This window comes from Toxotes jaculatrix, chromosome 3, assembly GCF_017976425.1.
Source record: "Toxotes jaculatrix isolate fToxJac2 chromosome 3, fToxJac2.pri, whole genome shotgun sequence".
Classification (NCBI taxonomy): Eukaryota; Metazoa; Chordata; class Actinopteri; family Toxotidae; genus Toxotes; species Toxotes jaculatrix.
In genome coordinates, this window is record NC_054396.1 from 11,564,943 (window position 1) to 11,585,232 (window position 20,290).

The 20,290-nt window shown below is 44.8% G+C and overlaps 1 protein-coding gene across 1 annotated transcript in view; it reads left to right on the top strand.

The window, feature by feature from the left end:
* Positions 1-20,290, top strand: part of LOC121179087 (calmodulin-binding transcription activator 1-like) — a 47,416-nt gene that overhangs the window by 21,254 nt on the left and 5,872 nt on the right. The window contains exons 4-10 of the mRNA XM_041033698.1: positions 3,316-3,383; positions 6,097-6,232; positions 8,617-8,688; positions 10,691-10,844; positions 12,392-14,271; positions 15,562-15,688; positions 16,212-16,346. Coding sequence (XP_040889632.1) covers positions 3,316-3,383; positions 6,097-6,232; positions 8,617-8,688; positions 10,691-10,844; positions 12,392-14,271; positions 15,562-15,688; positions 16,212-16,346 — 2,572 coding nt within the window. The remainder of the gene's footprint in view (positions 1-3,315; positions 3,384-6,096; positions 6,233-8,616; positions 8,689-10,690; positions 10,845-12,391; positions 14,272-15,561; positions 15,689-16,211; positions 16,347-20,290) is intronic.

Genomic DNA, 20,290 nt, shown 5'->3' on the forward strand with positions numbered 1-20,290 from the left:
TCACACTTCTGTCAACAACTGAGGATAATGACATGCCCTCAGGCACCTCTCAGTTCTAATGGATTATTGATTACTACAGTTAAAATGAAATTGCTTGACAATATAGGTTTAGCATGAAATTGTCATTGTTATACTTCATTTACATGATGAGCCTTGTTTGATCAGTAACATGTGGGTTGGACGGATGGCAGAGATAGTGCTCCAGATCAAAATAAAAAGCACCGAAGCCTGTAGTCTACAAAGAAATGAAATAATAAAAACAGGAGGCAATTTTGGATAGAGTGTCTATCAATGTCAGACACTGACAGGGTTGTTCTGGGAAGAAGTGAACCGGTGGAGGTGCTCTGGAACAAATTACAGCATCAGCAGACCTCCCCTGGTAATGCTAATGCAGTTCTTTCCCCCATATATGTATACTAGACTTACCACGCTTAAGGAGAAAGGCAGAGACGGATTCTGTAGTTGAAAAGGACACTAAAGTTTGCTACCTCCTCGTACCGCCAAAATAAACTGTTCAATGCCAAATGATGTCTGTGGTGAGAACCAGCGGCAGGCTTCATTTCAGGCACTTCGAATGGATGTGACAGTTCCAGTTTACAGACAGCTCTGTTTTCTCCAGATCTCTGTCGGGGTGATGCTCATCATTAGACTTCAAATGTGCATGCACACGCACACACACGCATGCGCGCACACACACACACACACATAGACCCTATAACGGAATCTCCCTGGGGAAAGCTCCTGGATAAGCCTGTTGTAGTGTAGGCGACACCCCCTCCCCACCTTCCCCTCCCTCCGCTAGGAAATCTCCCTTAGGCCTGTGAGTGTGTGTGCATGTGAATGTGCTTGTGTGTGTGTGTGTCTGCATATGTGCGTGTCTGTCTGTCTGCTTTTCCGTACATGCCACCAGTTTCTTGGAGGGAGATGGTCTCAGTGATGCGTGAGTGGGAGGCTGATTTCCCCAACTGCATCGCTCGCTCCAATCTAACTTCCCACTCATGCTCTCTGCTTTGTTAGATATTTCTTAAGTAACTCGCTCTATCTCTCTTTTTCACTTTCTCTCACACACAGACAGACAGTAATAGGTGTGTGTTGGGAAAAGTGTGTGTGCGTGTGCGTTCAGCTGGGCCTGTCGTAATGTATTATTACGTAGACTCACACAGACATGCAGAACGTCTGGGTTTCTGGAGTAGATCTCTGGAGAAAGATACTTGTCCCTGTCCCTGTGTCTGGCACAGCTAACAGACACACACACATGTGCACACTCACAGTATTCCTGAAGGGTCACTGTGTCGCCAGGCATGCTCAAAGCGCTCCATCACTGGTTTCCACTGGGACAATATCTGTGACTTCCTGAGGATCGACCTTCAGCATCTCACTTCTGTCACTCTTCACATGGGCGTGTGTGTGTGTGTGTGTGTATGTGTGCTGGTTGAGGGAGTGAGCAGCAGTGTGTGTCTGCAGTGTGAGTGTGTATGTGTGCATGTGGGTGTGTTTTAGAGTGTGTGTCAGGCTGCCGTTTCAGCTGACTCTTCTGTTTCTGGCTTTTTAATGGCTCTTATGGGGCAGGCCTTTAATTGCAAGTCTCTCTCCCTCCTTCTTAATCCTCCCATCCTTCTGTCTCTCCCAGCCCCTCGTCTCCTCTTTTCTTCTCCTCTCTCCTCCCGCCTCCCACTGGCTGACAGTCACTAGGGGAGCCCGAGTGCCTGGCTGGGGCTGTGGAGGCCGTATAGGATATTGACTTGCTGCGGAGTGGTTTGGGAGGAGGAGAGGTGGCTGCCTGTCACAGCTAATGAATAGATGCATAAATGAATGAGGTACTCCTGTGTGTGTGTGTGTGTGTGTGTGTGTGTGTGTGTGTGTGTGTGTGTGTGTGTGTGTGTGTGTGTGTGTGCACGTGTTGTGCCTAGCTATGGCTAAAAATGTGCTTGTGTGTGTGTCCAACCTAAACTCGGCTTGGAGCAGTTTTATGAGCCTCAGACAGACAGACATTAACAGTGGCCAGCTTGATAGTGATAATTATTAAGGGTGTGATGACAGTCCATCCCACTCACACACACACACACATACACACACACACACACACACACACACACACACACACACACACACACACACACATATAAACACTCATATAAATGCCGGATGAGGCAGTGGGGGGTTGGGACGTGAGGATCGAATGGAGGATACTAAAAAAACAATCCAGTTAAGTGCCAGCACCCTCCAGCTGCTCTCTCTTTTCGTCTCTCCCTGCCTTTCTTCCCCTCTCCTTCTCTGTCCCTCCGTCTCTTCTGATCGGTGTGGAGCTGGAGTGCTCTCATGCCAAACTGGGACAAATACCTAAAAACACACACGCACACGTAAAGAGACAGAGAGGAAGAGAGGGAGAGGAGGTCTGGAGAGGAGACTGTTGATCTGAGGGGGTAGATGAAGGAGTGCTTGAGTGTTGATGTCTTCTTCACTATTGCTTTGTGGCACATTTCAAACACTGATTGCCTTAAGAGGACAATTTACATTTCATAGTCGTTCACAACAAGTGGGTGAGATGGGAGTCAGAGACAGGGGGAGAGAGAATGATGTTTCAAGGAGGAAGCCAAGGGTGAGAGAGTTCACCAAGCAAAGGGAAAAGGCGGTGTTGCGTGAGCGACTAAAAAGTGGGAGGTATAAACAATAGTTTCTTTTTGCTGCATCTCTGTGTGCCTCTGTCTCTGTGCGTATGGTCGTTTTGTTTTGCTTACTCTCGGTAGAATGCACCTGTATGAATTGAACTTTCTTTTTCCTTATTGGATTCAGGTGAGTGTAGAAGAAGAATAGAAATAGTGTGGAGAGGAGAGGAGAGCTGAGGAGATGAAAAGAGAGCCGAAGGAATTAAGAATCAAGTTAGGAGCAGGCTTTATCTGACGGGAAACTGCAGAGTACAAGAAAACTTTTCCTATCAGTGCACTCTCTCAGCTAGTGTACGGGTTTGCACCCCCTGTCTGTGTGTGTTTGTATGTGTGTGTTTATGTGGCATGTGTGTGTGTGTATTTAGGAGATAGCTTTTCCTCCCCAGTGGAGGGAGACATCAGTGTGTCGGTGAGCGTGATTGGTTGTTGGCCCTGAGGGTCTGTCCTCTATATCTGTCTCCTGACTGGTTGCTCTGTGACCAATCAGGCGCCCAGACCGCACCGTGGCAATCAGATAGTGACATACTCTCTGTGGGCATCGGCAGGTCATCTGGAAATACCTGTTATGTTTTATCTCCCTGTAAAACACACACACTCTCTCATGCACACACACTAATATAACCTTTCCGTCTTGTCTTTGTCTCTCCAGGAGATTGCTGCATATCTCATCACTTTTGAGAAACATGATGAGTGGCTGACGACATCCCCAAAAACCAGGTGAGGGGAGCGCAGAGAATGGCTAACACACACACACACACACACACACACACAAACAGAATCACCAATCAGCCAGTGACTCATGTTGGTTTAATCCCGATGACTGAGTGCCTGTGTTTGATTAAAACATTAGTGATGTACGGCGACTGTCTCCAAAGGGTCCAGCTGACGGGCTGCTCTACATGTAGAGAACGCTCTAGAACATGGCTGGACTGTAAAGCACCTAGTCAGCTGAAAATGGAGTATTAATGAATGTAAATGTATTAGGATAAGTGATGTATAATTCAGACATAGGAGGGTGAAGGGGGGTTTAAAGGGAGGGGGAGTATGTGTATATATGATGGGGGGTGAACAGGGATTCACATGCCAAAACTGAATATTCATCGATCCGTATGAACCATAGGTAGCTCTTTTTCAGAATGGGGAGAGGTTACAGCCAGGAAGGAAGGAAAGAAGTAAGGAAGTAAGTAGGGAAATAGAAAATTAAAGACAGAAGAAAAAGGGCAATTTGAATTATTGATAAATCACCCTATTGACATTTACTTTAGTTAATACAGATGTTGGTATGATAAAAAAAAGAGAGAAAGAAAGAAGAAGGAAGAGGCAGAAAAGAAATGAAAAAGAAAAGAAAAGAAGAAAGAAAAAGTAAAGTAAGTGAAGTGGTCACCTCATGGCCCCATTTCTGATTACTGACACTGCTGAAAGCCCGAGGTGATGCCTCTGCGCTCCCATTGTGCGAGCTGAAGGACTCTTCTCTGGAGCAGCCTGAGGCCAGCAGCACAGTTTATGTTGTGGATGGATTTCTCATTGATTGGTTGTGCTGCCGTATAGCCTCAGCCTCCCAGCAGCAACAGCAGCAGCAGTCATATTGGTGTTATTGAGCAGCAGTTAGATATAATCCCATTTACACATGACACGAGGCACGATTAGAACAGATTACACCTAATCCCATCAGATGGAAAGGAGCTCAGCTAACGGAGCCAGTGACATTTACGTGGATCCGTGGATGTGTGCGTGCGTGTGTGTTTGCATCCATATGTGCGCATGCATTTGCACACTTGTGGGGGGGGGGGGGGGGGGCAATATTAAGGTAACAATCAGTGACCTTCATTTCTCCCTTGGCTGAAATACCTCATCAGTTCAAAGTAATGACCGTTACCTCCTCTCTCCTTCTCCTCGCACTTTTCTCATCTGCTCCTCCTTCTCTCCTCCCTTTACCGGACCGACTCAGTCACCCACTCTGTCTCTTTATCTTGCCGTCTTTTTCTTTTCCAACTCTCCTCCCCTTGCCTTCTCTGTTTTCGCTCTGCTACACTGTGGAACGGTGGAAAAGCTTTTTATATCCCACACATCACAGCCCAGTTACAATCAATAGCATTTATGTCTGCTTGAATCGGAAGGTTTGCGAACATGGGCATCGTCCATGTGCACGTACCTCCACACACACACACACACACACACGCACATATTTCCCACCCACACATACACACAGGCACACATCTGATCTCATCCATCTTCTCCATAACATAATTAGAATCAGCAGCTCTGAGATGACTCACACTGCTCGAGACAGAGCCTAAACTCGGCTTTGATGGGAGGGTGGGGGTCTCCACTCCGCTAAGAAACTGGCAGGCTCACCCCAAAACAGAACAGATTTAAGGTGTCAAAGAAAATCAGCTCAAAGTAAATTCAATTTCACTACACACAGTGTTCTGAGTAAATTGCAATCATCTCAGTCCATATAGATGTGTCTACATCAAATTCTAACAGAGAGGAGAGGAGAGGACAGGCAGACAATAAAGGAGCAAAAACAGAGGTTAGGATGGGAGTAGGAGGAACAGATGAAATGAGAAGATGAGAATAAGTGGAAAAGAGTGGAGACTGGAGGAACTCAGGAAGCAGTAAAGAGAAAATGGAGAGATAGTATGATAAGAGGGATAAAGACTGGAGGTTGATCGAGAAGAGGAGGTTAGGGAGAGGAGAAGGAAGGTGTGTGTATATCTGTGTGTGCGTGGTTGTGTGCATGCGTGCACATGACTTGTGAGTGTGTGTTAGTTTATTGATTGTTAACAGGCCTGTTCTCTTTCTGTTGTCATAAGATAAGGAAGAGAAGCTTTTTTCCCTCCACCTACACACACACACACAGAAACATGCACGCACGCACACACCTGTCCTTAACGTTTTAGAAGTGTAATGATTGATTGCTGAGCAGCAGGTTTGACATTGAGCCCAAAGAACACACGGCTGTAGGTCTCGCCATCTCTGATATCATTATAGAATCTCTGTCTTTCTTCATGCATGGCTCCCAGTGTGTGTCTGTGTGTTTGTGTCTGTGCGCACACATGTTCATCTCACCAGGTGTGTATAGAATGGGAGCTTAGAGGCCAATGTTCCTGCTGTGCTGATAAATCACCCTGCTAAATTATTAACACGTAGGAGTGTGAGTCCATGAATGAGAGGGGAGGGGGGTTCATGGGACCAGCTAGCTTGACTGCGGGAGAGTAACACTGACATTGACTCGGTGTTTGTGAATCTGCAATGCTGGAGAATTTTGATAGTTCTGGCAGTTTGAGATTATAGCCTGAAGATCATTTCTGGTCAGTTTCCATGGAGTTGAATTGCCCTTCACGAAATTACCACAACATTTATTCTGTATAATCAACATAAAGCTACACTGTGTGTTCGTCTGTCTCTTTATCCTGTCCTCCACCAGGCCTCAGAATGGCTCTATGATCCTCTACAACCGTAAGAAGGTGAAGTACAGGAAAGATGGCTACTGCTGGAAGAAAAGGAAAGACGGGAAGACCACCCGAGAGGATCATATGAAGCTCAAAGTGCAGGGAGTAGAGGTGAGAGGCTGCAGTGGAAAAACAAGTCGATGATTCTTTGGCTCTGAGCATGGTTTCACTGCCAATCCTGTCCGTAACTTACTCTCCTCCGCTCCGAACACACCCATACGTGTAACACAAATGTATGCACAAACACACATGCTGAGAAGCTACAGGCCAATATGTTACCCGAGAGCGAGCGGTGTCCCTCTTTCTCCCCCCCGTCCCTGCTCCTCTCTCTGTCTCCCTCCCTCTCTCTCTCTCTGTCTCCCTCTCTCTCTCTTTCTGAAAGATAAGAGTGTGTTTGGCCCGAGGCCAGGAATGATGTCAATGCCTCCTTCAGCAGAACAGAGAGGGGTATCGATCCAGTCTCAAGGCAGCGTCTGTGTGTGAGTGAGTGTGTGTGTGTGTGTGTGTATGTGAGTCACATCAGCCAGCTCAAAAATTGATTATTCAGCAGGAATATACCAAGAGGTGAGAGGAGTGAGCATGCATGTGTCAGAAACAGAAAGAATGAGGTAGAAGGGAGAGCGAAGGAGAGACAGTTAGGAGGCACCGGGATGTTTACAGAGGGCTCAGTAGTTTTGCATTAAAGGTGAGCAGGAGACAGGCAAAGAGACACGGAGGTAAAGGGAATAATTGAGATCAAATATTCCCATCTGCACCTCTATTAGTTACGACCCCACACTCACATTGACATTCATCTCACATACATTTTTCTGCATCCGTGCATGAACACTCACATACACACATGCATATACAAAGGCAAGTGTTTCTCTGCCCGGTAGTTGCTCAGTAATTGTTTGTGTCACCTCTTCCCAGGACCCCCCCAAGCAAGCAAGCAGCGTGTTTAGAGCAGGGGACAGGGATGAGGGAATGAGCAGAGCGGTGAGATGAGCAGTGAGAGAAAGAGAGAGAGAGAGAGAGAGAGAGAGAGAGAGAGAGAGAGAGAGAGAGAGAAGGAGGCTGGGGAGAGGCAGGAAGCTGGAGAGAAAAACATAACCCTGGATGGAGAGCCTCCTCATATCGAATGGAAATATATGGAAATGCACTCTGCCTTTGGCAAAACACACTTTAGATAGAGGGCGGGCTACTTCTGAGAAGAGGCAAAATGGCGAAAAAATATAAGTGTGCGCAAGTGAGGACGAAAGAGAAAACAGGACGAGTTTTAAGTGTTAATTATATACAGCCTGATTGCTGAGTATTTTTGTTGGTGTGTGCAGTTCTTTTCTATAAAAACAACCAATTTATATGTGTGTGTGTGTGTGTGTGTGTGTGTGTGTGTGTGTGTGTGTGTGTGTGTGTGTGTGTGTGTGTGTGTGTGTGTGTGTGTGTGGGCATGGGTGTGTGTGTGGGCATGGGTGGGATTCTTGTATTTAGTGCATGTAAAAAAAACGGCTGTGATGACCTTGATAGAAGGCTTTTCTGTCATAATTTCATCTTTCTTCTTTCAAACACCCACAAACACACCCTTCAGCAGGAGTGGGTATGGAACCTCATTACTTTTGGATTATTGACCGAAATGTTTCCATAGAACAGAATATCACTGATCTTATTGGGAATATTTCTGATTTAACATTATTGCTTTGAGTCAAACTTCTTGTACGGCTGCCTTGTGTTTTGGAGAAGGTTGTTAATCTGTCAAAACAGAAGAGATTCTTTAACATTTTTAATATTGTACAACCTGAAGTATTGAAAAAAAAAAGAACATGTAATTTTGTTATTGGTTTAGAAACTCTGGCACGGGTATTGAAACATTACACCAAACAATATATTACAGGCACTCTGAAGTGCAAAGCTGTAGATTAACCACAGCAATCATACGTTAGGTCAATTTTCTCACCTACAAACATGCATACACTATTTTGTAAGTATGTAATCATCCTTTGCTGGATGGAGTCCGTCCTGAACGTCCTCTCCATCTTGTCCACCTTGATACTCTCCACTTTGACTCAATGTTTTCCTCACTTTCTCCTCCTCTTCTTTGTCCTCTTCACTGTTACTGATCTGTCTTGCTGTGTCTGTAAGCTGACAACATTGTGACTTTTTGTGAATTCCAAGTGGGTTACATCTGGTCTTGCTGAGGCAGTAAATTTCACAATCTCTTGTGCTGTAATTGTCAACATCAGATTTATGGTATTTTAGAAAAGACATTAGGGAAAAAACGCATACAGCATGTTTGCAATTTAGTTTTAGCACCGCAATCAATACATCCTAAGTGGGTATAACCTAAGTTCTCCTCTTCTGTTCTCTCCTTTACTTTCCTCCCCTCCTCTTCTCCCTTTTCACTTTTTGACTTGCTTCCTCCCTTTTTCTTTTCCCGTTTACCCCTGCAATCTCCTCTCCTCTCCTCTCCTCTCATCTCCTCTCCTCTTCTCTCCTTTCCTCTCCTCTCCTCTCTCTAGTGTCTGTATGGCTGCTACGTCCACTCCTCCATCATCCCCACCTTCCATCGTAGATGCTATTGGCTGCTGCAGGTAAGCCCGTCCCCCCTACCCTACCTTACTGTTCTCTCACACGTTTATAAATATACAAAACAAGATTTCCAGGACATTTATAGTTACTAGCTGTCATTTATAGCAGGATATGTTTGTTATTTTCAGGCCCTTTTCCCTGACATTATAGCCATTCTGTAGCATTTATTTCAGCTGCGTAAAGGGTTTATTCACCACTCTACACAAAACTGGACAGCCAGAAAATATATAGTATATTATTAGTTTTACACAAAGCTTCATCTGTTAAACTGTCCCATTATATTTTCAAAGCAGAGCACTAAGCTAAACCATAAACCAGCAATAAACTTCCTCCTCTTCCAAATTAATGAGGCACACTATACTGAAAATACTATCACAAAGCTGGGCTCATAATAAAACTTGATGTTGTTTGGCTGAGTGGAGTGTCCTACGCACAAACAGTTAGACGACTAGAATATACCTTGAATATTCAGGGCCTATAGGTCTTTTACAGCGCTAACATACAGTCCACAGTAGTGAAAGAATTTCTTTGCCAGAAGTTGACTGTAACTTCCTGAGCCCAGTGTGTTATCCAACCCTTACTCTCAATACTTATAGTGAGCGTCAAGGACTGAGGCATTACTCTCTATGTGGTCCTCTCCAAGAAAACACCCTCCAGCTACAAACAAACACACAACATGCTGACACAAACACACACACACACACACTTATGCACAGGTGTCCCCTGTGTATAAAGGCATGTTGTTTTTCACAGAGATGTTGGACTCACTCTACCACTCATGTGAAAGACAACAGAGAGCAGCAGTTACTCGTGCACACGCACACGCACACGCACACACACACACACACACACACGCACACGTCTCTCCCTCTATTGGCCATGCAAGATATGGTCAGCAGGACCTCATCATCCTCAGACGACAGGTTACATGATGAATCTTAAACATGTCCGCATACATTTACACTGCCTCTGTCTTCATCTCCCTCTGTTCATTTCAAAGAAAATAATGAATACCAAGCTGCGTTCATTTAAAATATGGAAATGCATATATATTTATGTATTCTTCACCAGAATTTCCTGCATAATTTGTCACATGAAATTTACAAGGACATTCCAGCCACCGGCTGTAAATTGAATATGCCCCTACTCCAATATATTTTCTTTTTCAGCATGCCAAACTAGTTAGATCCCTGCAGTCTGAAATTATGAAGGGAAATTCTACTTGCTTTATCTGTGATGTGCCATTTTCTGCTCTTTGCACAGATATCAAAACACATCAGTGAATATGATCATAAATCAGTCTGTGAGTGCTGTTGCATTGCACAGTGTGGTGCTGTAGCGGCCCACTGTGCCATCCTCTTTTGGAGAGAAAAGTGTTCCACCTCAGCAGGTCCTCCCCCTCACCTGAGTCTGTCTACTGAATCTTTCATCACGAGGAGCATCTCTCTCTCTCTCTCTCTCTCTCTCTCTCTCTCTCTCTCTCTCTCTCTCTCTCTCTCTCTCTCACACACACACAAACACACACATACTCAAACACACACATGCACATGAATGCACCTGTTGAATCATTCATGGGGTAGAAATTCCATAGGTCTGCTGGTGACCTACAGTACAGTGAGAACTTCTCTCTCGTTCGGTTTCTTTCATTCCTTCTCTCTATATATACTGCACACACTCACATACACACAAACACACATGTAGACACTTCCACTGCCTCTGCAAGGTTAGAGAGAGTGATGAGTGGGCTTGAGCTGTTAAATCTTTTATGGGCAGGTGAGAGAATCTTATCTGACAAGCTACGTCCGACCTCCTCCCTGAACTCTTTCTCTCCTGCTTTCCTTCTGCACTTCCCCTCCCTCCACTCCCACTGTAAATAGACTCTATCGTTTCAATTCTCTTTGTTGTGAGAACATGACTGTGAATTAATGAGTAAAGGGCCATGTTAAACTAACGCCAAGTGCGTGCATGTCTCTGTGTGGTTGTGTTTGTGTGCCTGTGCTGCAGAACCCAGACATTGTGCTGGTGCACTACCTGAATGTACCGGCAGTGGACGATAGCGGGAAGCCATGTGGTCCTGTCCTCTGCTCCATCAACACAGACAGGAAGGAGTGGGCCAAGTGGAGCAAGGAGGAGCTCATTGGACAACTCAAGCCCATGTGTGAGTTAGCTTTACTGTCATTTCAGCACTCACCTCCCTCCTACTCTCAAGCTCTCATGCTTCAGCCCTCACACTTTTTCCTAAACCTGGGGATATGAGTCACCTTGGGTCAATAACAATACCTCTTGCCATGGTACAGTTGTGATGAAAAAGATGATGACCCACTCTAGCCAAGCTTCAAAATTAATCTGTAGGAAACCAGTGTAGTTAAATCTAAAACACAGATAATTCAGTTCACTGGCTTGTTTTTAGGCTTTATAAACAACAACTTGGCAGCAGAATGGGGAACAGTTTGGAGCTGTGCCATCACTTATTAGATGAGACAACAGGTGCTTACAACAAACAATTCAGGGGAGATGATATGAAAATGTGTCTCTTGCATGAAAGAAAAATATCTAACCTTGTCAGTGTTAATAATTTAGCTCAGACAGCTTATTGATATGTTGCTGAAGGTAAAGATAAATCAATAAGCCTAAAAGCAACAACAGGTCTTGGCAAAAGATGCTTACTCAGACGTTAACTGTAGCCTTATTCATATTTAAATTTTGATGAAAGAAGAAGTGGACCATCATGTCCTTCCTGTCAATATGAAGTGATTACAACACTTAACAAAATAGTGATAAATTCAAAGGTAACAGTGTTCTTTAAAAAGCCATCTTTTGAAGAGACATTCAGTTCGTACCCACCATTCAGCCAGGCTTTCTACAGACTTGGAGATTTTTTGTTTTTGATGGTTCCAACAGTCAGCGCCATGCTGCCACCTAGAGGGGGATACACATTGCACCCAAGAAAGGGAGGGATAGAGGGAGGGAAGACAGAGGTGCCCAAAATATCCAGCATGTATTATTCATAAATGAGCATCAGGGAGTAGATAACTCCAGTACACACACTAACACACATACACACACTTACCTAATCTCGTCTGTCTTTTGATCTGGTTTAGAAGGGCAAATAAGGACAGCTGCCCAAAACTAAGTGCCTTGTTAACTTAAGTACTACTTCAAATCTCACGCTCCTCACCGAATCATATTCCCTCTCGCTCCTTTACCTGCTCTAATTTGCACAGACAAAGTATCTCTCTGGTTTTTCCTTTCCTAGCTCCTCTCTCTCCTGTTCACTGACTTGATCCTTCTGTGGTCACTGGGATTTTTATGGGCATTAGGTCTCTGACATTCAAATTGTTTGGTGTTTGTTATTTTACTTTAGCTAAATCCTGAAAATGTAAATGAAGACGTCTAATTTGGAAACTGGGAACACTTTCAGATGTTAAAATTTTAACGTCTTGTAAAAGAAGCAAATTTGTCCATTTTCCATATATGTTTTTAAAATTTTGAACACTTGTGCATCTGTAGCAGTCTTACCACAGTATTCATGAACTCAGTTTTCATTGTAGACTGTGAACACTGGAGGGCGCAATTACACACTGTCAAATGTACTGGATCTGAGTCAGTGCTATATTACTTCACAGATTGACTTGAGCAGCTGAAAGGACAGAAAATGACGACAGTATGCATTGTCTTAAGTGGTGTTTTCTTTTCTTCTGTCAGGTGCTGGAAGCAGCCTGCATCAGAAATGTTCCAGTGTCAAGCAGCGCATCATCTCATCCAAGCAGGAGTCAGGGGCAGCAGCAGGAGGTGGAGCTGCAGTGGGTACCGGCGTAGCGGCAGGCCAGAGAGCTGAGGAAGCAGATGGCACAGAGGTCCAGAACAGCGATGTGTCAGAAGGCCAGACAGAGCCCAGTCCTGGAGGGGGCAGGAGCAGAGTGGGTGGAGGAGAGAGGAGGAATGGCAGGATAACCAAACCCTCCTTACTCCCACAGAGCAGCATGGAGGTGTCCTCCTCCACTTCCACCAACCAAGTGGAGGTCCCTGACACCACGCAGAGCTCCCCATTGTCAATCACCAGCGACATGGCTGACAGCCCTGCTCTCGCCATTGGGGCTGGCTTGTCGCAGAGTACAGCTGTGTTCATGTCTGAGGTCACCACGCTGACCGGGGATTCGGTTTACTCTGCTGGCCACACCCACCTGCTGGCATCCACCCACGAGAGTACCACCGCTGGCATCCTGTTGGCTGTTGCCCCTGAAAATCAGAGGTTTGCATCCTTTCCTGGTGGGGTGGGCTTAGGGGAGGGAGGAGAGTTGGTCCTGTCCAGCTCTTTAGACTCTGGTGGAGGAGTCAGCCTTCCTGAGACCACCATGACCTTTGACCCTGACTGCTTCCTCAACAATCCCAAGCAGGGCCAGACGTATGGAGGGGGTGGAGGGAAGACGGAGGGATCTAATGGTGATGACGGAGGACTCCACTGTTCCTCTAATGGCTTTGTCTACAACCCAGCTCTGGTCAACAACATCAAGACGGAAACGACACCTCTGGAGCAGCCGCTGGCCACTCAGAGTAGCTATGTAGGAGAGGGGACAGGCCTCAGCCCCAGCACCACCCTCGAGCAAATGGACTTCAGTGCTGTCATGTCATCAGCCTGTGTCCCTAGTCTGAGCCAGACTGCACACCACCCCTCCCCAAGCCTCTTCCTCCAGGCCTCCCCCCAGACAAGCCAGCCCTCCCAGCTACAGACCAATGGTACAGAGGCAACCCAGGAATCAAGTGAGGCCCAGGCTTACATAGGTCTGCCCGCGGTGCCAACAGACTCTCCGGTCACCAATGGAGATCCACATACGCGCCTCCACCAAGCCAGCCCAGACCAGCAGGCCCTGTGTGGAAGGAACGGACAAGGACCGGCAGTGGGCTCTTTTCCCCTGACGACACAGGATACCACCGTCGACCAGTCAGGCAGCAGGGGACATCGAGAGGTGGGAGGCTTAGACAAGACTTCTGAGAATGGAGGAGAGTTACTACTCAAACCTGGGGATCCTCACGAGGCCTACGCGAGTGTGGACACCGAGCACTACCTGCAACCCACAGATGACAATGGAGGAGGAGAGGAGGGTGGAGGAGGAGGAGGTGGTGGAGGAGGGCGAGGGGGAGGGGAAAATGAGATTCTCTGTAATGGTGTAAGCTTGTCAGGGGCCAACAGTTCAGTGGTGGCCAGCCCTCAGTCGATAGCTGCTGGTGCAAGTATCGAGGGGGCGCTCTACAGCTCTCCTCTTCCTCAGCAAGGTGGCGGGGTATCAGCTACAACAGCTGGGGCAGGAGCAGCCATCAGTCTTGAAGGTTTCGAGGCTTCATTTGGAAGCCAGTTTTCTGATCTCATCAATGATTTCATCTCAGTTGAGGGGTCTGGGGGTGGGGTGGGAGCAGCTGTCACTGGAGTTCTGATGCCCCAGGAAGGGGCAGCAGGAGAGGAGCAGGGCACAGGAGCTGGCCACCTGCAAGGCTCGGAGGTGGAGCAGGGAGCTCTGGGACTGCTCCAGGAGACTGGGAGGCTGTTTGGTGTGACAGACTACTCCCCAGAGTGGTCTTATCCAGAGGTTAGTAAACCCAACATGATTATCATTCATTATTTATTCATCATTGTTCCCTACAGTAAAATCACCACGATGATTGAAGGCAGCTTGTACCGATCTTAAACACTGAAATCACGCTCAGCACAATTTGTACTAAGACCGCCAGCCAGGCCGTGTGGTCATTATGGAGTCAGAATATCTCAGACTCAGCTGATTGGATTTTGATGAAATTTCAATATAACACTGATTCCCCTGGGTGGCTTCATTAATGTACCCATGTACCACTTATAATATTTCAGACACCAGTTCTGTAATTGAATTATGATGAAACTTGTGGAAACATAGCATCCTGCCACCATCAATTTAAAAAAACTGTAACTTGTTAAAAGTTAGTACAATTAGCGTAAAAAAAATAGTCAAAAAGAGCTTTAATAACCAACCGTATCTCCAACATGTGCACATATTCAGCTAATATTTTTCTTCAGCTTTCTTCCAGGATCATCCGTGTTACATCATACTGATTATTCCACAGTTTTGAGTTTCTTGAAAAAACAACACAGTTTTGCTCTCAAAGCTCAAAGCCTGATCATAAAATTTTTAGAATGAACTAAAAGCAAACACTACAAATGCCAAAAAGAAAAGTGAACCAAATGCTGGTAAATGGCTTTAAAAACTGAATCTTTTTGTTGTTGTTGTTGTTGCTGCTGTATAAGCTGTTTTCATGACTCCAGCATTTGTGGGAGACAATATGTTGTTTATGTATTATTTTTAGCTATGCCAAAGAGAACACATGGTAGTGTCGTTCAGACGGTTCATGCAAGTTTGTTCCACTTGGATGTAAGGAGCCATACAGCCTCTAGGGGCTGCTACCAGGCCTTTAAGAGTCATAGATTTGTCATTAACAAAACAGTAATTACTTTGCAAATAAGGCTGGTTGTGATATCAGTCAGTTTAGATTTATATAATAGAAAACAAAAGACTCCATTTTTAGGCCACTGTGTCTCTGAGGTACTGTTTTTGTAACAGATGGAATCAGGATATTAGATAGAAACACATTTTGTGCAAAGACACACACTCATACACGTTTGCTTACATATGCACACACACCTTCACAGACTTGGAGTATTTTGGAATTGGTAAATGCAGACAACAGTACACGCTAGTTTGCATTCAGTCATGTGTCTCATTCTTACACACACTCTTGTATCTCATGGTTAACTACTGCATGTTGAAACTTACGCTCAGTTGCAGTTTCAGGAAGACAAAGAAGCTACAGTGTGATATTAGACTGAGGCCTGTGTTTGTGTACCACAGGGTGGAGTGAAGGTGCTGATCACAGGTCCGTGGTTGGAGTCGAGCAGTGAGTACAGCTGTCTCTTTGACCACATCAGTGTCCCTGCTGCCCTCATCCAGCCCGGGGTGCTGCGCTGCTACTGCCCAGGTAACACACCTGTGCACGCACACACTCTCACACAGCGCACTCTCCTCATTACTTTCTCATACTTGGAAAAACACCATTTGTTGTTTTTAAATTTAAACCTTAACCCAACCTTCACCACGCTAATTCCAATAATAAGCAATTTCTAGCAGAAAAGTTTTTCTTCAGCAGACAGAGGGGAGTCTACCAACGTCTGCTGCACACCTTTATCAGGAGATGCAGTCGCTTTCATACAAGAAGATAAGAACAGCACAAAAAGAACATTGTGAGGAGGGGCGCCGTCTGGCAGGCACACAATGTACACAGTGCCTAGAAATGGTTCTTAGGATGGTATAATAAGCAATGCATGAGTCATATCATTAAGTATGATCAGGGGAAAACTGTTTGGAAAATCGTCTCTTACAGGCACACATGGGCTAAAGTAACACTAGACATTGACTGTCTATAATAATGTCCTAAAATTGGAGAAGATCTACGTCCACACATGGTCAGTCTGACTAATCCCTTACTTCATGTCTGTTTCCAGCCCATGACACAGGACTGGTGATGCTACAGGTAGCTATGGGTGGTGAAGTCATCTCTTCCTCTGTGGTGTTTGAATACAAGGCACGTGACCTCCCCGCCCTGCCATCTTCTCAGCATGACTGGCTGTCCCTGGATGGTGAGAGCATTTATTTTGTGTATTTAAATCACACAAGGATGCACAAGTATACTCTTACTGTCTGGTGTTTACTAAATAAAGAGCATAAACCATAAACAGGAGGCTTGTCTGTAACTGCTTCATTGTACGCCTGGAGTGTTGCATGTATCAGTAACAAACGCAGCACAGGGAGAGAGCAAATATCTGTGCGCCTTTTTTTAAACATGCACATGACTGTTGTGTTAGTACTCCGAAAATTTAAACCTCAAATACAAATATATAATTTGCTTTTTCTTTCTTAAGCAATACTTTTTGTGTGACTTTCACACCCAGCTAAAGAAAACCTGTTGATGTGTGTGTGAGTGTGTGTGTGTGGCTGTCATTGTGCTGCTGTTTTCTGTTGGATGTCATGTGATGTCTCGAGGTGCCTACAGCCACGGATGCAGTACTGACCAGTATGGTGACATTGCTGCTGCTGCTGCTGCTGCTGTTTGGCTGTGTTTTTGTTTAACCTATAAGCAGCTTTTTTTTCTGCTGTGGCCCTCTGCCTGCATGCAGTTTGAGGAAGGACAGGAAGGACTCTAAGCTGATGAACTGTTTTGATACCTGTTCTTTGAAAGGTGTGACAGTTTTGTGAAGATTCATAAAGGATTTAGGATTTGTCTTGGCTAGATTTGTTTAGCGCACATTTATTAAGTCCATGGTGAGTGTTTGCATGTTGGAGGGGATCATTTTGTCAGAGCTGTAGAGGTTCATCCTGTGGTATTTCAATAATGCTAAAATTAAGATGTTGACAGTTAAATGTTGTTTGAGTCAGCTTGGTTGCAAATGTCTGCACAACACCAGGGGGTTAGCTCCTGTGTGCACATATATATCTCCTGATGCAGTTGCAGCTCGGAAACACACGGGTCTCCTCGGCGAGGCATGTCCTGGGTTACTCTGTTCGCCCCCGTCTCTGCGTTGCGCAATGCGGCAATGCGGCTCTACAGTCACAGCAGGCTGACTGCTTGCTGGAGTGAAGGGCAAGGACATCACATCACAGTCCCCGGTCCATTTTGAGAGTCAAAATGTTGGCCACCACCGGCTGTGTGCTGTGTGGCCTCATAGACGGCATATATAGGCTCTGCCTTTGACTTTCAGTGACGATAGCGAGACTTGGAAACGCGCTCTGCCTATTTTCGCTCAGGTCCTTTGTTTGGCCTCATATATACAATCAAAGGCTCAGTGCCTGGGGAAAAAAATCAAAGACAGACAGAGATAAATATTTTAAGCAAATATGCGTCAGCACACGACTTTGTCACATGCCATTGCTCCAGTTTAGTTTGTGTGCAGTCTATTGTTGTGCCTATGACGACCGAGCCTCCTGCAGCTCCGAGTCTGGCGGGCGGATTTGAAGCGCAGCTCTCCCAGACACAACGTGGAGACTGCGCTCTCTCTCCCCCTCTCTCTCTTTCCCTCTCTCTCTCTCTCTCTCTCTCTCCCTCCCTGCACTTAGTTGTGTTTTGCTCGGTCGGAGTAGCAATGTGTGAGTCGCACACTTCAAACTAACGGGGTTGAGCAGAAGCGGGAACAAAGAGAACAGCAGATAGAGACACTCGCTGTTTGGGTTCGTAGCTTATTTGATTTTAAACTGGTGATAACTCTGGGGAAAAAAACGCGCTATTTTATTGGCGTTCAGGTGTATGTTTGTGGCTCAGTTAAGTTTTCTTTGTCATGCTGCTGTAGATGTACATACATGTGCCTGCTGTCTGAATTTCGTCTTCGTGGCTTTAACGCGTTACTTTACTCTTGCATTCGAGGATTCAGGTCAGATTGATTGTAGTACATGTGGCGCTCAGCCTCTGTCGATTTCAGACAAAGGGACGTGTGGAAAAGCCACAAGTCCTCACGCTGTTTGCACGCTACATGTTTGAATCAAAGGACACGCGACAGCCTGCTTGATTTCTGGTGCAGACTTGATGACCAGTCTCGTTTAGCGTTGTTGGTTGACCTGCTCGGTTTCAGCACCAGCAGGGCGAGGACAGCGCCAATGAACTCCAGAACAACAAATGAGCGGAGGCTAATGTGGCTCCTGTAGAGGCCCAGATAATAACAGGCCCGTGTTGTTGATCACCCATAGCTTGAATACAGATACACTCTGTCTTGTAGATGTTCATGATTACTTCAGAAAGTTTCTCCACACTTTTGGCACATGGACTCTGTGCCAAAAGTGTGTTTTTAATCTGATGAATTGTTTAAAAAAAAAAAAAAAATCTGTTCACTTAAAATTTTTTGCTAACATACTGAGCCTGGGATTTTAACTCTTGTACTAAAGCCACAGCTTTACTGTGGTTGTAGAAAATGTAAACTGATTTTACAAATTATTTTTGAACAGCTTTGGTAGAATTTTAATAGATTATAAATATTTACATAGAAAACAATATTAAGAACTTAGTTTATGCTTAAAATTAAATGTAGTACAAAATTTGGGTTTGTGTTGTAGTCATACGTTATCAGACGTTTTAGATGTCACTTTGAACTGTGTTGTGGCTGGTCAGTGGTGAGAGTCAGGACAGGGGCTTATTTTTTGGAGAAGAAATCCACGTAAACAAAATACTGTTGGTGGAAAAAAAATCAAAAACTTAAGAACAGAGAAAGTTTCAGAGTCCAAAGCTGGTCAGTAAATCCACACGTATCCAGCACAACTTAAAATCATAGAACAAACTATGAAAAGCAGCTGAATTTGCATTCAGGAGCAGGACAATCAGTGATCTGCAATCCTTCATTGAAGCTGGAGCGCGTCACCAGAATTCTTATGAAGTTTTTATTGGTCAACTATTATCTGTTTACCTAATTACTCCACTTTGAAACAATTTACAATTTATTAATTTAGCATTTTAACGATATGGGTTAAAAAAAAAAAAACTATTAGTAAAGAAATAATTGGATTCCATTGACAGAACTAATATGTTCATTAATTTTTTTAATGAATTCCTAAAATGGCTTTTAAATGAGCAGTTCCAGTTCCAGTGGTCTTTCCCATAGTGCTCCATATCCTTCATAATATGAGCCTAGCAACATCTAGACTGAAGTGACATGTAATAAGACAGGTAGATTAATGAATTGACATGAAGACACAGTAAATTATAAAAAAAAAAAAAAAGTTTGAGAGACATTTTACAGGCATAATTCAGTTTTCAGTGAGGGAGGGTAATTAAATGGCTACTTCATCCCTGTTTAATTGACAAATTCTAATTGCTATTTGTCAACTTTATAATGAAATTTGTGTGTGTCAGTTAATTAAGTTATTATAATTAATCACAATAAAAGCAGATAACAGTCCTCTCACAGGACTCCTTTTCTGCTGCTGTTCCATAAGCATTATATGGTTGTTATGTGACCAGAACTCTAATGTACTTTTACTTTCTGTGGATGCATGTCAGCCTTCATGCATATGTATATGGATGCCCGTGTTTGCATTTGTAGCGGATGAAGAAAGCTGCTTCTTTTGTGTTTGGCAGCTAAAATAGTGGACTGTTTTACTTTGTCAGATGAGCTCTATTGCTGGAAAACTCTGCTCCCCTCCTCATTGGTGGAGTAGAAAGGGAGGAGTCTGAACCTTTGTGTCACTGGTATAGCTCCACCCTTACAGCTCAGTTTCTCCGCTGCAGACAGCAGAAAGAAAAGCAGGAGTGAAATGAGAGGAGAGAAAAATACAGACACTGAGTGAGAGAGCAGCAGGTGGGATGACATAATGTGCACTGCAGCAAAACTGCAGCAGCACTGAAACTGAAAGGGTCACATTCACATACAACCATGCCACAGACATGCAAAACTTACATCTGTACACTCAAGCCCTGTACACTTTCACACACACTCACAAAGTCACACAATTCACTTGGTTCCCCAGTTCCCATTGTTGGTAAGGGGATTTATAGGATTTCAGCCCTAATTTATTCTCCAGTATTGAGCTCCTCAGAGAAGAG